At 48.8% G+C, this 17,552-nt stretch overlaps 1 protein-coding gene across 2 annotated transcripts in view; it reads left to right on the forward strand.

Annotated features, from left to right (window-relative positions):
- DOCK1 (dedicator of cytokinesis 1) overlaps positions 1-17,552 on the forward strand; it is a 524,611-nt gene that overhangs the window by 464,026 nt on the left and 43,033 nt on the right. For both annotated transcript variants that reach the window (XM_042961087.1, XM_042961088.1), the window contains exon 38: positions 3,949-4,068. In XM_042961087.1, coding sequence (XP_042817021.1) covers positions 3,949-4,068 — 120 coding nt within the window. The remainder of the gene's footprint in view (positions 1-3,948; positions 4,069-17,552) is intronic.

The following is a 17,552-nucleotide window of genomic DNA, read 5'->3' on the forward strand; positions in this document are numbered from 1 at the left end:
TAGCTCAGTTAATTATACTGAGTAGACCCACAGTAAATAAATGGATGGATGGATGGATGGATGGATGGATGGATGGATGAATAAATGGAAGTATGGGTGGATAGATGGATGGATGGAAGGGTGAATGGATGGGTATGTGGGTGGATGGATGGATGGATGAGTGGATGGATGGATGGGTGGATGGATGGATGGATGAGTGGATGGATGGAGGGATGGATGGATGGATGGATGGATGGATGGATGGATGAATAAATGGAAGTATGGGTGGATAGATGGATGGATGGAAGGGTGAATGGATGGGTAAGTGGGTGAGTGGATGGATGATGGATGCATGGATGGATGGATGGTTGAATAAATGGAAGTATGGGTGGATAGATGAATGGATGGAAGGGTGAATGGATGGGTATGTGGGTGGATGGGTGGATGGATGAGTGGATGGATGGATGGGTGGATGGATGGATGGATGAGTGGATGGATGGAGGGATGGATGGATGGATGGATGGATGGTTGAATAAATGGAAGTATGGGTGGATAGATGAATGGATGGAAGGGTGAATGGATGGGTAAGTGGGTGGATGGATGGATGGATGAGTGGATGGATGGATGGGTGGATGGATGGATGGATGGATGAGTGGATGGATGGAGGGATGGATGGATGGGTGGATGGGTGAATAAATGGAAGTATGGGTGGATAGATGATGGAAGGGTGAATGGATGGGTAAGTCGGTGGATGGATGGATGGATTGATGGATGAGTGGATGGATGGATGGGTGGATGGATGGATGGATGGATGGATGAATAAATGGAAGTATGGATGGATAGATGGATGGATGAAAGGGTGAATGGATGGGTAAGTGGGTGGATGGATGGATGGATGGATGAGTGGATGGATAGATGGATGGATGGATGGATAAATGTGTAGGTGGGTGGGTCGGTAGGCAGATGGATGGATAAGTAGATAGGTGAAGGAAATGCTATACAACCTCTAGTTTTATGTATTAATACTTTAGCTAATCATTAGATCATCTTTTCCATTACATCCTTATAAAAAATTTTGAAAAATTACAAACTGGATCAACAAGAACGGTTAGGAGAATTCAAATTTAGTTGAGTGACCCAACATAAAGACCACTCATTCAAGGAATCCTGTTTTCAAACTCAGGCCAGCCCCCCCAAACACCAAAAACTAGAAGAAAGAAAACCAGAGAAGATCACATTAAAACAGGCATTAAGCAATGTCTTTTGGGTGTTGAGAAGCATTAAGGAGGACACTGTGTTAAGAGTGAAACTCCAGCAAGAATCTTCCAGCCTTTGGCCCAACCCTGAAATCTCTAGTATCTCTTGGTGTTACAAATACACACCGGCTGCTGTGGAGATGTTGGAGTGCAGAGATGTACCTTTGCCTGAAAACAAAAGGGTCCATTGTAAGGAAAACAGGAGGAGGATCAGTCTGGGTGCCTCATCAACACTCATCAGTAGACCCCCCCTCTGGCTTCACCCCACATAAAGCTCTCCCAAGGAATGTAATGTACAAAGATAGAGATTTCAGTTAGCAGACCTGACACCAGCCATGCCACTGCGAATTCTAATGGCCTTCATTTGTTAGCAACCCAAATTTCAGTAATAAGGCATTTTTGCAGCTATGAAGATATTTATTTTCACCAGGAAAATTAAAATGGGGTTGACAAGCTACTCACTCACCCTCACTCTCTTATAGTACATAAGCACTCGCGTGTGCATGTGAACATAAAATAGATATGTGTGTAAACTATCATTTGTTCACGCATTGAATTTATTGAATGCAGATGGGCTCGGCACAGACCACATGAGGGTGTGTTTCACAACCCAAATCCATAGGCCCAAGTGCGTTATCTTTTCGTCTGGGGCTCCGAATTTTCCAGTTAAATGGCAAAATGCTCTATAATTTCTCTCCCTATCTTTTGCGTCGTTATATTTCGTAATTTTTTCTAAATATATTTTGATACAGCACTCAGTGTGAACTCGAGCTGGTTAATCAGCTTAATGAAGGCGTTAGTTGTTTCGTTATGAAAATTTTCCTTCAACGTGACAGATACATTCTTGTTCGTTAGCTAAAAATTCTCAAATATAATCTTTGGTTATTTTGCCTAAACCAAGACCAATGCAAGCATTAGCCTTGAGTCCCCGTAATCAAGTTAAATCATATCAGTGTTTAAATGGAAGGTGTAGGGGGACTTTTATTCCCCTCTTCAATATTTTTTAAGTGATTTTAAACTCCAAGGAAGTTATTTGAAATCAACTTTCTTATTTATTTTATTGTTGTTACATTTCAGAACCATCTAAAATTGTACGTTTATCCCCCATGAAGAATAGAAATCTAGCTGTGCAGTGAGAACTCCATAATTTAATGATTTTGTAACAGCCAACTGTGATCAGTAGAGGCGAGTCTAATTTCAAGGTGAAACCTTTGCAGCCTGATTAAATGTTTCTCACCCTTACTTGACATTTCTAGAACAGGGGAGCCATTCTGGCCCCGTGCTCTGGGCCCTGTTGGAGCCCCCAGGGCTCAGCAGGAGGTGCCTCTTGGGAAGCCTCACCATGCTCCCCAAGCCCCCTGCTCCCCATTTTAGCAAGCCAGTCCTGCTGGGCCTCTGCCCGATCACAGCTATTACTCTCATTAATCTGGCCCTAAATGTGTCACCCTGGCTGGTGTCATTGCTCCAGATGTGGCCTGAACAGCATTGGGTCCAGTGGGGCACACCCACCCCCACGTTGGTCCAGGCGGCCTGGGGGTCCATTGCTTTCTTTGCAGCATCTTTGCTGGCCTATCTACAGGGTCAAACTCTACCTCCTGTGTCCAACTGATAAGCCCATTTGAATTACTTTCTCCAAGGAGCATCCCCAGACCCCACCCCCACCGACAGTGTGTACTCAGCCCTCTTACCCTTTTAATGCTCATGGAACACATTTTGTGGCGTTATTACAGATCATTGTGCTCTAAGCTGTCCTAGCACTGTCTCCGGGTCAGGGCACCTTCTGACTCGTCTTTGACCCCGTGCCTTGCACATAGTAGCTCCTACCCAATAGTGAATTTTATTGAACCCTTATACTTAACGCCACTGTTTTGCGGAGCCCGAGTTCATGAGCTGACACATCAGATGAGCTTGCCTTCACTTTGGTGCATCTCCCCGGCTTGCTGAGACCTCTGTGCATCTCCTGTTTATACTGTGGGCCCACTGTCACTTCCACATCCACTGATCAAGTTGTGCCTGGGTGATGGGCAGCGAGCCCAGAGCCAAAGGTCCAAAGATAGGCCACCAGGTTCCTTTTATTTACGACTGGTATGTGAGATCCCTATGTCTTCTTTGCTAAAGGAGGGGGCACCTGGGTGGCTCAGTCGGTTAAGCTTCCGACTTCGGCTCAGGTCCTGATCTCACGGTTTGTGAGTTCAAACTCCACATTGGGCTCTCTCTGTCAGCACAGAGCCTGCTTCGGATCCTCTGTCCCCCTCTCTCTGCCCCTCCCCTGCTCATTCCCTCTCCCAATCCCCAAAATAAATAAGCTTAGGAAAATGTTGAGTGTCTCAGGACTGAGTCCAGGACCCCGGGATGCCTCACTTGAGACAGCCCCAGTCACGTGGCTCATAATTCATCCCAGGTATTTCAACACACTCTCAGCAAGCTGACAGTTCTGTGCGTTCCAGAACCTGCCGGTTTCTCTTCTGTGTGACTCTAGGCCTGGCTTTGCCTCCCTCTTGTCTTTCATTCCTCGTGGGGCCTCTGCACAGAGGTTGTGCCCTCATTTCCAGGCCCCAACAGCCTGATGACAGCAGCCCCGAGTGGCCCTGGAACCGTGGCCTCGTGCGTGCAGGGCGTGCGGGGCTCACTGTGCCTTCTGACCAAGGGAGGGCACAGGGTGGCACTGGGCATGCCCTCGCCTGGCACTTCTCATGCTCTGCTTTTGCCCCAGTGGTCAGAGGACGTGTGTGCGGCCCACCTCACCCAGCGGGACGGGTACCAGGCGACAACACAGGGACAGCTGAAAGAACAGCTCTATCAGGAGATCATCCACTACTTCGACAAAGGCAAGGTAAAAAAAAAAAGAAAAAGCGCAGTTTTTCTCGTGTTTTTCTCGTTACGTGTATCTTCCTGCAGCACGCATTTCATGGCAGGTGATGTTCGTGCAACCAGAAGTTTGTTACAGGTTGTGTGTTGGAAGGTTTTATGCATGGCTCACCAGCTGGCCCTTCCGAGTAGAAATCCTACCAAGAAACCCCACGGTCTTCCTTCTATACACGCTCTGAAAGTAAGGAACTAAAAAAGTACAAGAATTTTGCTGGTCCCTGCTGGAGACAACCAGGTCTGGGACACTCGTTTGCAGGAGTTTCTGAGCACTTAGGACTAATGCGTTCCTTTGACACTTGGGATTTTTCTGCTGTCCCTGAAAAACGAATCCTGTGATAAGACCAGTGTTGCACCATTTTGGCGGATTCTAGATTCGCTGGCTCCCACAAGATTATTTATTCCGTTGACTTCTATGGGGAGGAAGCCTGCCATCATTTTAATCAGCCCGTAATAGGTCTTATCAGTGTAGTTTGTGTGAGTCACATAAGATGTAACTATTGGAAAAAAAAAAAAAAAAAGGAGTTACTTGAGCTTTGGACGTTTTCAAAATCTGCCACCAAGGTGATTTCGGAGCTTCTTGTGTGGCTTCATCAGGATTTGTAACCCATCTCGTTCACCTGCTTTTTTTTCCCCCACTCTGAGAAAGGTGACCAGAGAATCCATGGGGGCACTTGTGAGTTTTGCAGGACTCCTGTGATGAAGTACCACCCACTGAGTGGCTTTAAATGACAGAAATTTATTCTCTCACTGTTCTGGAGCCTAGAAGCTTGAAATCAGCATGTTGGCAGGGCCGTGCTGTCTGCGGGACAGTGACTAATGGGACGGTCTGTTCCGTGCCTCTCTCTTACTTCCCGGGGTGGCTGGCCATTCTTGGCGTCCCGTGGCTGGTAGCCACATCAGTCCAGGGTCCACCTGTATGTGTCTCCTTGTCCGGATCTCCCTCTTCCAAGCCCGCCAGTCATTGGATTTCCCACCTGATCCGCTATGACGTCATCTTAACTGATCACATCCAAAGACCCTATTTCCAAATAAAGTCACATTCAGAGAAACCAGGGATTAGGACTTCAACACTTCTTTTGGGGGGGTGAGGGGACTCAATTCCACCCCAAACAGCACTTTATACCAGGGAAGGATGACGGCCACCTCTTTTTGTGGCCGTCAAGATAAATCAAACCCTCTTGAACAGACAATGTGTGTTTTGTTCATTCCCCACTGCCCTTGACACAGGGCAAAAGCCAAACTATTCAGAATAGCATGGAGGTTGCCCGGAGGCCACTTGGAAATGTTCTGTGGATTACACCTGGTCCTGTAGTAGCACAGAATATATTTCTTCATAGCAATGAGACACTTTCACAATTAAGGCCAATTACTACAATGTTATTGGTTTAGCCAGGGGGACCCTATTTCTCAGCAAACTGCTAAAAGAAACAGGGCTGATTCAGCCATTCCTTCCCCCGATGACTTCCTGGCTTATTGTGTTCTAGGCTGTGGGGTGGGCAGAGCAGGACCGGGGACCGGAGAGGGCCAGAGGCCACTGGGGCCGAAGGAACGTGTGCCTTTGCTCGTGGCCATTCTGGGCGGTCACGGTGGCAGTATGTCCTCGGCCCCTGAGACTTCTCCTACCACGTCACCCCTCGTTCCCTCCCTCACACCCTGTATTTTGGCCACATCGCCCAAATTCGGGGGACCTCGCGCACCCCGGCCCCTCCTGGCTCTGCCCAGCAGGCTTCTGCCCCTCCTGCCCTTGTCTGGTTTCTTCCTGTCTCAGCTTGAATGCCCCCCCTCTCGTCCGACCCCCACGGTGTCGTCTCCTCTACAGGACTGGCTATGGTTGGCAGTGAGCAGCTTGCGTGTGTGTTTCCTCAGCAGGTCTCTCCGTAGGCTGTCGGTGCCAGAGTGTGGTGGCCACACGTACTTCTTCCTACAGCGCGCCTGATTCTCAGAACAGTGCCTGACATGTAGCCCGGTGGGCATCCGTTGGGGACCCAGAGAAATCAGTACAAAGAATGAACACTCAGCATTTAAGAGCGATTCCTGATAGTGAGAAAGGCTCACCTGTCGCAGGACAGTGGCCTCCGATAAATAATAAATCAAAGAACAAGGTCTTTTTCATTTCCGGCAGACAGCCTCCTATGGCGGCGGGGGGGAAGATGTGTTCGGTTTGGAACAGCAGTTCTCACCCGGGACCCCCAGGAGATATTTTTAGGTTGGCATGGCCCAGGGAGTGCATGCCTCTGGCCTCCAGTGGATGGAGGCCAGGGATGCTTCTGGAACGTCCTGCGATGTGCAGACGGTCCCACGGCAGAGAGCTATCCAGCCCGAGATGTCAGAAACACCAAGAGTAAGAAATCCTCGTTTTGAAAATGCTCAAGCGACAGAGTTTTACCTGCAATAAGGGAAAGGGACGGAAGGACCGTCCTCACCTGTCCCTGTGTCCTGGAGGAGACACACAGAGGATTTCGGGAGAGTGACCGGTTGGTGAACGTGGAGTCGGAACGGGTCTACCTGCTCATCTCAGTTTAGGACGGCCGTCTCCACAGCAGCGGTTAGAGTTGTCCCGGCAAAAAGGATGGAAAAGCCATTTCTGAGTATTTGTAACTTTTCCACACGAGTGTTCAAAGAAAACCAAGTCCCCCTCCCATCCGTCTGTAGCTGACGTGAGCGTGATGAGCACAGGTGAGGGAGAAAGTTCCTGAGATGAAATCTGAAGTGCCTGGGCAATTAGAAACGTCATTTTGACATCAACAAGTACTGCATTTCCTGGGACAAAGGTAACAGGAGGAAGTAATTATTCATCTCCCATGTCAGGCAGGATGGGCTGGAAGATGCTGGAATTTCAGCCTCCTGAAGACCCAGGAACTGTACGGCACCCGGGTTTATTTTTCACTCATGCCGCACGAGCTTGGTCCTCTCCCGGGACGCAGGTGGGCAGAGGCCCACCACAAAGGAACGCAGCCAGGAAGGGACAGTGAGTCACCTGCCCGGCCCTTACACGCACTTTCCAGAAATGACCCCCGTGTTTCTGCCCGTGTCATTGGCTGAAGCAGATCCCAGGGCCGCAGCGGACCTCCGTGGACAGAGGTGTCTGGAAGGGAAGACCGACGTGCGGCACCCACGTCTACGAGGGCTTCTAAGTAGACGAGTGAGTCGGGGTTCGAATGGAGGACTCTGAACACACGTGGAAATTACCTGTGTATGTTCACAAAAAGATAATATTCACAGATCCCTACGTAGTACAGCGCCCCACAACGGGACACGGGAGGACAGAGATATCTCACAGAACTTGGTGTTGGGACCCGATCCCTGTTTCTCCATAGTTGAGTTTCCCCCTTCGGTTAGGGCGGGGGTTGGGAATGGTGTGGGCAGCGTGAGAAAATGGGCTCCTGTTCCCGTGGCTGGGACCCCAGAAATCTGCCCAGGCTGCCAGGGAGGGAGGTAGGAGGTCACAGCAGAAGACGGCAGAGTTGGGCACTTTGTGCCAGATTTAGGATCGCTTTCCTTTAGGAAATAAGACGGAGACCCCGGCCTCCCTGCCAGGTGTGGGTATTTGCAGTATTTGAGAAGAAACATCCTCTGGGCCTTTTCTGAATATACTGGAGTTAAGATTGGGGCTGCGGTCATTGCAACAGTTCGCCAAACTTGATTTTGGGGGGCCTAAATGTACACATTTCCATCTCCATTCCCAGATTCCAGTCGTCTTGGAGGGAAAATATCTCACGGCGGCTCTTGGGTGATGGGTGGCAAGTATCGGGGCCAGTGGCAGCTTGACAAGGGTCTCAGGCAATGCAGGGGGGCTCCTGGGCAGGGGCACGAGGGGAGCCAGCACTCAGGCAGCAGACGGGACTATAACCTGAGTGACCCAGTCCTGGAGTCACGAGGGACGTGTGGTCGCTGGCATTTGAAATGCGGCCAGTCCGAGCTGAGACGTGCTGTCGGCATAAGGCACACGCTGGGTTTGTCAGACTTAGTGTAAAGCCTGTCGTTGTGGGCTGGATTGTTTCTGCCAGAAATTCAGAATTTCAAGTCCTAATGTCTAGTACCTCCAGACGTGACTGTGTTTGGACCTAAGTCCTGTAAAGAGGTGATTAAGGTAAAACGAGGTAACATGAGGACTAGTGCACTTGGGAGAAGAGATTAGGACCCCCACAGTAGGGACCGTATGAGGACGTAGTGAGAAGAGGGCCATCTCCGAGCCACGCAGAGAGGCCTCAAAACAAACCATCCAGCCAGTGACCAGATCGTAGACTGCCAGCCTCCGAGGGAATAAATGAGTTTAGGGTACCCAGCCCGTGGTACTTGGTTACGGCAGCCAGAGCAACTGATACGAATGTCACCTGTCTCACTTAATTTTTTGTTATTGATTACATGCTGAAATGATAATATTGCAGATATATTAAATATTAGTAAAAGTAATCCCAGTTTTTAAAAAGGTGGCTGCTAGTAATTTAAAATTACATTGTATTATATTTCTACTGGACAGTGCTGATCAGAGCCAAAGACTTTGTCCTCCCTGAGCATGAAGACCATTGTCCAGGGGCGCCTGGGTGACTCAGTCGGTTGAGCGTCTGACTCAGGTCATGATCTCGCGGTTTGTGAGTTCGAGCCCCGCGTCGGGCTCTGTGCTGGCAGCTCGGAACCTGGAGCCTGCTTCCGATTCTGTGTCTCGCTCTCTTTCTGCCCCTCCCCTGCTCACGCTCTGTCTCGAAAATAAATAAAACATTAAAAAAACAAACAAACGCATTGTCCATAGGCACATCCATCCATCTGCTGGTGTGAATGGAAGCTTTACTCTCACATCCTTTGGGGCCGTCACAGGCAGCCAGTATTGCTTATGTGCCTGTTGGCATATATTCCTTGCGCTGAGTGCATATTTGAAAAACTAAACTATATCTAAAAGAATTAGAACATGGGGACCAAAGCCAGGAAATAATAGAATTTATGTCGGAATGACAAGGGGAAACATGATAACAAGCCTCAAAATTAGATTTTTTTTTTCTTGTGACCCAGTGTCATTTCTAAAATTTGGAAAAAAAAACTCTCAAGAGGATGTTTAGTTTATAGGGCACCTGGCTAGCTCAGTCAGCTAAGCATCCAACTTTGGCTCAGGTCATGATCTCGTGGTTCATGGGTTCAAGCCCCACATTGGGCTCCACACTGTCAGCCTGCTTGGGATTCTCTCTCTCCCTCCCTCTTCCTCTCTGCCACTTCCCCACTCACGCTTTCTCTCTCAAAAATAAACACATTTTAAAAAAGAGTATGGTAGGTATTTACATTAGGGAATTTGGAGGGGTAGGTGAGGTAGGGGCTCCTTTATGGCACAGGATTCTCTGAAGGAAATACACACAAGGCAAATGTTCGAGAGGATTAGGAAAGAGACAGGAACAAAGAAGGTAGGAATAAATCTAAATCAAGAAAAGCAACATATAGCTTTGTTGGAGCAAGATGCAGTTTTTATTTTATCTTACTTTATTTTACTTTATTTTATCTTACTTTATTATTAAAATTTAGACTCATGCCCCTCAGGTATGTTGTTTTCTTTTGTGCTTTGACCAAAATCCATCATAATCTCATTATCGGCTTCCCAAGCCCTTAAGGATGAATCAGGTTTTCTCACTGTGGTTTGTATATCTAAGTGCCTTCAGGAATGAGAGCCCCTGACAAACTAGCTCTCGTGTCTGCACTGGCTTGGCCGGGATCCTCCCTGAGGCACTGCTGAACAAGTCAGGTCCTTGGGTAGAAGGGCCGCTGCTCGAGCCAGTCCATTGAGTGGTCCCTTCCTCATAAGCTCCACCTTCCGGGGCTTCTGGTCCTGGCTGGATCACTCAGCCTCTTCCGGGGGCCCCCCACACCCATCCCTGCGACTCTGCTCCCTCCCTCAGTCACCACTCCACTTTCTAACAAAGTGGCCGTAGTATCATTGCTTGAATCACTTCAAAGGTGCCCAAACTTCTGGGGCCCCCACCACACCCTCCACAGGCAGATCCAGGCTTTTCGCTGGCAGGAGCCCCCCACCCTTGTAGCACTCTTCTCTCTACCCACAATATCCTGCCTTATTTTTTAGAACATGCTCCTGGATTCCCAACCATTTGGACTTCCCACGGTCTTCCCTGGGTGTGGAAGGGCACCCCCGCCCCTATTGTTCTCTTCACCTTGGAGCCTCCCCACCCCAGCCATCCAGGAAGGTGCCTCCCCACCCTTCCCCTGGCACTCTCTGCCCTGGCCTTGGAACTATTTGTATGTATCCTGTATCTCCCTACTTTGAGTATTTCATGCTTCTCAGGCCTCCCTAAGAAAACTGGGGGTCTTGTTAAAATGCAGATTCTGATTCAGTAGGTCTTGGGTGGGGCCTGAGGCTCTGTGTTTCTAAACAGCTTCCAGTAGTGACAAGGCAGCTGGTCCAGGGACCACGGCAGTCACCAGGCCCTGCTTTGGCTCAAGCTACTTGGGGGCCGGGCCGGGCAGGCTGTGTCTGATGCTCGTGTGCCTCCGAGGGAGACTGGTGCTACAGACTGAACACTCAGGCAAAAATTTGTTTTAGTAAACTTTATTTTTTAGAGTAGTTTCAGATTCACAACAAAAACGAATGCAAAGTGCAGGGAGTCCCCACGCACCCCTGCCCCTACCCTTGCACCGCCTCCCCCTCCCCCACTGTCACCCCTGCCATATTTTGATTCATCTTTTATGGAATGGAGAGCCTTCTGGCCAGCGCTTGAGCAAAAGGCCACCGTCACTGAGACGTTCCACAAAGTACCTTCCGTTGGGCACGTTTGTCTCCTCTGTGGGGTCTTGGTTCCTGACCCAGACTGTGAGCCCCTTACAGGTCTCAAGGGGCAGATCTGTGGCATCATTTCTGCAGTGAGTGGGTTTCAGGGGAGGGGTGTTTTCCACCGGCTCCTTTCCCGAGCCTGGCGCTAACCCTGTTTCAGTACCGCGTTCGCTGCAGAAGCTATAGATCAGACAAAGACAGTCTTCCAACACCTGGACCGGCTTTTCCTTCCTGGACTCTGTGCGTCTTTTAGAAATGACAGTCCTCGGTCAGGACGATTGCCGGGGCTCATCCAGGGAGCGAGCAGGACAACCAACTGGGAGGGCACCTGGTTTGGGCCACAGGCTCGGATTTAACAGCTGACCCGGGTTGCACCCCAAACTCCATGTGCTTTGCTGCTCATGCTCCCGCAGCACAGGAGCATTTAAGTCACAAGAATTTGGTTTGGTTTTATATTTAATTCCTTTTAAGGGGGAGAAAATGCAGTTTTGGTTTAAAAATATATATTCAGGCAGGGGGACTTCACGCCATAGTTGAATTTGAAGGCTGGGGATCACGAGATTCTAAAATGGGTGCTAAACAGGACCTCAGTCTGGCAAAAGTATGACTCAGTTAAAGCTCCACCAATACAGGCTGTCACCATGTGGCTGTGTCCCTGTGTCCGTAAGGAAATCTTCATTATGTCCTTAATATGTGGAAACTTTACACATTCTAGAGCTCATTTGCACTGTTGTAAATGTATCCGGCTTCCTAAGGGACATAGGGACTTACAGAATCCAAGGTAGACCTCGGCAGGCAGTAAAGGAGCGGCCGCCCGTGGAAAGCGTCCCCGAGGCCGCAGGGACAGCGGAGGACAAGGGACTGGGGTCAGAGTGTATTAAAAGTTTCTCTGTCTTTGTGCTCCAAAAGCTGCAGTGCTGAATGGATTTTCTGCTGCTTTATATTGGACACTTCAGCTTTTGAATTCTGTACGGTTATCTTTCTCTATTTCTTCCACACGAAGTCATTCTATTTTTGCTTTTCTGTCGTCTTCAAAAGTTTTTGAACGTCTTTCAGCCAGGCTCTTGGACTTTTCATCTTTTTCTTTCTCTCCATAAAACGTCATTTCCATCTGTTTCCCTGTTCATTCTTTTACGGTTCTTCCTTCCCAGGCTAATAACCACTCCTAGCTCCTTTTCCATTCTGTTTTTACCACCCGTTTCAGCGTCCCCCTGAAAGCCTTCTGTCGGGCTTTATCCCTGCAGACGGGCGTTCTTTCCTGAACATGCTCTGTATTGTCTGTCTTATTGTGTTTGCTTGAGGCCTAGTAATTTTCAATAAAGCCCTTAATCCAAGTACTTCACTGAAAATTACCAGGCTTCTCTATGGAGGATGAGTCAGAAATAGAAGCCCTGCTATCAAGAAAATGTAGTCGGAGCGAGCGAGAGAGAGAGTCCACATTAACCAGCGTTCAGCCACCTCCGAAACCAAGAGGCAGCCTGGCAGTCCCGATCAACGGGGATCGTGACTGTGAGCCCATGTGCTGCGTGCAGCTCTGTGACTGTTTCCACCCGGAGCCTGGCTTCCTTTTCCCTTAAAATAACCTCGCCTTGACAAAGTTCGCACTTTGCCTTGCGCCCAAGTCAAAAATGAGGCATCTCGCGTCTTCCCGTGAACTAAAAATAAGGATTTGGGGAGTCAGTTTCTGCATTCGGTGAAGTGGCTGGATTTCTTCTCTGAGGATGTGGGGTGACATGTTTTCATCCTCTTAGTTTCCCTTTTAAAGCACAGGGTTATTAAGAGGAATTGCGAGGACGGGCACGTAACGACGCCCTCCTCCTGGATTACGCTCAGCATTTCCACAGTTTTGAAAATCCTGAAGTTTGCCAGAATCTATTCGGTTAGAAAAGATTTGACCTGCTAACATGTTCAAAGAGATCATGTTAATAATGATTTTCTCCTATATAAAAAAAAAAATCATGTTTTATCAAGGCATGAGCAAATTCAATGTTTACAGTCCATAACAACACTACTCCCCACTCTCTGCAGGACCCCTAACAAGTACTCCCACTGCCAGGCCTTACTGGTGCCAGGGGCGCCCCTGAATTAGAGGCCGGCCTCCAGGCATCCCCGTCGAGCCCCGGGGGTCATGTGCAAACAGGTAAATCACAAAACCTTCCTCTGGTCTGACACTTTGGTGGATGCTGGGTCTACCTGTCTAACAGGTATGGGAGTGATTACTTCTAGGGAGAGTGGGCAGGCTTCATGGAGGAGGTGGCTCCTGAAGAATAAGATAAAGTTTGCCTGGCAATGGCTGGGAAGGGCAGGAATTGCAAAGAATGGGAGCAGCACAGGTAAGGGCCAAGGCCACGGCTCCTGAGGCCATCTCGCTTTCCTGAGGAAGTCAAGAAGTATGTCTGCGGGGTGGGGGGTGAGGGATCCTGAGACACACGGATGTAGAGAACTGGAGATCCAGTTTACCCGTGGCCTTGCGCGTCCCCTGAAGATTTGATTTACTCCATGAAGCACAAGGAGCCAGAGAGATTTCACGTGAAGAGGCAACAATGATTCGTTTTCCTCTTTTCAGAGGGTAATTCTGGCTACTTGGTTGGGGGCAGAGGGGACGGAGACCCACTGGGAGGTGGCCTGTGAACTGGAGGCCTGGGGCAAGGTCACCGGCAGCAGGGATGAGGAAGGGGTGGTGGCACTTCCGGAGACGTGAAGTCAGCTGATCCCACGCTGCCTCCATTAAATGGGTCAGGGTCAGAAGAGCAAATGCCAGGCGGAGCCAGGGCACCCAGCACAGCTGAGACGCCTGGGGACAGGGCGAGGATCAGCGTCCTCACGTGGCTGGAACATTGGAAGAGACGCCTCTGCTAAGTCCAGGGAGGTTCTATTTCCTGGAAGGCAGTTAAAGTGGTTCTGAGTGATGAGGTTCCCGTCATGCATCAGTTCTTTTTCAAAGGAGTTGACTTTCCAGCTAGCGGTTACCCGGGCAGTGTGATGCCCCTTTGACCTCCACACATCCCTGGCCTACCCTCATCCACTCGTCTGTGTCTGCGCCCATAGATTCTGCTTCCCTCCTCCGAGGGATGGACTCTCCACATTCCTACCCTGTGCCCCGGACCTCCCTGCCCATCCCAGGACGCCAGGCCAGCCCGTCTGTCCCGCCCGTGTCGTGTCAGCGCCTTGCTCGCTATTGACTAATACACCTCCATCTACAGCCACACCCTATTTCCCCCGTCTTTAAAAGAAGTTCTCTTGTTCTGACTGCCCGTCAGTCTCCTCCTGTCTACATGATTCCTCAAAGAGCTATCTGTACTCACTTTTGTTCCTCTCCCCCTGTTCTCTCTGCTCCCGTTGTAGATGCCCAATCATTACCTACAGAATCAAGGAGCACAATCCCTTCCCTGCAGCCTGATTTAGGCTTTTCAGAGTCTCACAGAACTACAGATGTCCTGGCCTGAAGAAAAAATGCAAAACCTCTGCGTTTTATATGTTTCCTTCCAGGGCATTAAAAGCTGAGCAAATAGTTTTCTGTTTTCACAGGCAAAGAGTTTCTGTAGGGAGAAACAAGCCATATTAGTGAACGTGACTTAGATGGGCAGTGATTCCTTGAGTACTTGACCGCTCCAGAGGGGAGGGCTTATTGTTGATAAATCCTTTATGAACCTTTTCATAAAGGCCTCCTACGCCCTCCCTAAGTCCCAGTTCCCACTGGCTTCCTGCCCCATCTGACCGGCTTTCTAGATGCCAACTCCGCCTTGTGCCTGCACGTGCAAGGAGAAGACGGCATTGTTCCTGCCAGATCGGGCGGCCCTGTGCCGCAGGCCACAGAGACAGTGCACCTGCTGGGCTGCGAGAGGGGGGTCTGACTTGCTCGCTCTCTCTGAGAAATGTCTTTGCAAAAAGGTGGATCCTTTGATCTAGCTGACGCAGGTTGAAAACACCAGGAGGACCAAGGATGGAGCTTGGCTCAAGAAAGAGCAAGAGGCCTGGAGAGAGGGTGGGTGTCTACAAGGGTCTCTATTCTTTCAGCTGAGCCACAGACCTCGAGTCACCATGGCCCTTCTCATGACACGCATCTTCCCTGGGGACTCCCACCCTTCATCCTAGAGGGACTAGAACGAGACTGTCACTCACAGGCTCCTGGCCTCGCTTACTGGACAAGACCTAAAGCTAGACCTCACACGTCTCTGTGCAGAGGGATCTCGACCAGTGTTCTGGATTCTTCCCTACCATTGCATATCCTCAACCATTCAAACGTCCATGACCTATGTGGGACACTCGAAATTCAGATGCAGTTGAATATGACTCTTCCCCCAACAATTGCCTGGAAAAACAGCTGAATTTTGGAAGAATAACTGAGACTCAAACATCCCATAAAACATCTTCACCAGTGAGTCACTTACAGCTACTAAGTGGATTCAACCAGAGTTGTCCACGCTGTGCTGGTGAGTCATCGCCAGCCTGAATTAATAGTAAGGGACAGTTATCCTGGCTGGCGTCTACCCTGTCATCCACCATGGCTCCCGTGCCCAGGGAGGTCAGTCTTGTCGTCCTGTGGGTCAACTGTGCGGTTCTCCATAGGAAATCAATAGCTGATCTGTTCTCCACAGCCACTGTTGTCATGGAGCGAAGGAAGGAGTTTCACCAGAAGGAAAAAAAAAAAAAAGAAAAGAAAAAGTTTGTATCCATGAAACTTGAAGAAGTGGTACTTCCTGGTTACTGGGAGGTTCAGAATGGTAGAGAAAAGGTTATCATCTCAAGAGAGTGTAGCTAAGACCATCTGAAGAAAAGGGACAGAGGAAAGAGTGTTCTCCGAGCGGCAAGTAACTAGCGATTTCAAGGATGCAATAAAGTGGACTAAGGATTTCAAACCAGAAAACAAAGGTGTGTGTGGATCTGATGCTTTCTCATTCAGGGCTGTGGGAAACTTCATAGCCTAGTGCAGGAGCTAAGGCAGAAGTTCAAACCCACGAGTTAAAGCCAATCTTTCACAGAGGTAATCTAAATCTCGATCGCATTGAATCTATCTTCTCTCTGGTACTGAAATATCTTCCAAGGTGTTCTCATCAGAAATATGAATTGCCCACACTCCTTAGAGCCCTATCCAATTAAAAGTAGATCTAAATCTCCCTAATGCAGAATCCTTTAAGACACTGGGGGAAGAGGAGGGAATGTGTATTTATAGAAAATCTGATAGAAAACACAACTATGTCACTTCAAGGGTGAGTCGGATAAGGTATTTATTCAAGACTTACATTTCTTTTAAAAACAATTACTTTCGATATGTATCTAAAGCATCTCCTCTGTCATTTAGGATAAAAACAGATTAAGCTTTTACTCAGTAATGAATTAGGCGCCCTAACATTCTAGGCAGCTAATAGAGTGTGTGTTTGCAGAAAACTAAAGAAAAATCCTGTGACCAAGAATCACAAGTTAAAGTTTTCTTTGAAATGGAAATACTCTAAGGGAGGAATTGGTTACTGGAGCTTAAAAAAGACATTGAAAGTGCGAGAGAGGTTTTCCCTTCCTAGAAATGTGAGCTTGGGCCCCGGCAGAGGACCCGAGGAGGATCTGGAACAGGAGATTAAAATAATCCCAGAATGCAAGGCATCTCTGAAAGCGCCAGCGGGATGGAGACAGTGGCAGCTCTGGGAAGGGAACAGTGTGTGTGGACCCAGGAAGGGCATCTTGGCCACTTTCTCTCTTTCCTGGGTGCTGGTCCCATCTCAGAAATCTTTTTCTACTCTGGGCTTATTTTTATTTTTGTCTTTCAAATTGTTAAAGTATAACCCTCATTCCAGAATAGCTTTTTTTTCTCATAAAAAAAATAGCAGATGGTTTATTTAAGTAGTAGCTATAAAGAGTATTTTAAGTCTGTTGGGCTGTTCAGTAATAAGTAAGGCCCTCGATGGGGTCATTCTACTCAGAAGAAGCAAAGACCAACCGGCAGATGGGTGTTCGGGGATGGGGGTGTGCCCAGTATGGGAGCCGGTCACTTGTGTTCTCAGTGGGAACCTGGAATTCATGACTAGTTTTTATCTATCTATAAAGTTTATTTATTTATTTATTTATTTATTTATTTATTTATTTATTTGTGTTGAGAGAGAGAGAGTGCGCACACTCAGTGGGGGAGGGGCAGAGAGACCGAGGGAGAGAGAATCCCAAGCAGGTTCTGTGCTGTTAGCACAAAGCCTGCCATGGGATTTCGACTCCTGAACTGTAAGATCGTGACCTAAGGTGAAATCGAGAGCCAGATGCTTCACCTACTGGGGTCCCCAGGTGCCCCAAAGTATCCTTTTAAACCCATCCGAGCAGGAGGGAGTGAGAGAAGCCGGAACGGCTAGGACATAGTCATTGTTACGGGCTGAATGTTTGTGTTTCCTCCCTGCCCCCACCGAATTCTTACTTTGGACCACCGCGTGATTGTCTTTGGAGATGAGTCCTTTGGGAGGTAGTTGTGTTTCTATCGGGTCATACGTAGGGGTGGCCCCCATGATGGGAATCACTGCTCTTCTGAGAAGAGGAAGAGAGCCCTCTCTCAAAGCTCTGTGAGCACATAGTGAGAAAGTTGGTGTTCTACAAGTCAGGAGGAAGGCCCTCACCAAGAACGGAATCTGCCTGCACCTTGATCCTGAACTTCCAAGCTTCTAGAACAGTGAGAAATAAATGTCTGTTGTTTAAGCCACCCCATCAAT

Source organism: Panthera tigris, chromosome D2 (assembly GCF_018350195.1).
Source record: "Panthera tigris isolate Pti1 chromosome D2, P.tigris_Pti1_mat1.1, whole genome shotgun sequence".
NCBI lineage: Eukaryota > Metazoa > Chordata > Mammalia > Carnivora > Felidae > Panthera > Panthera tigris.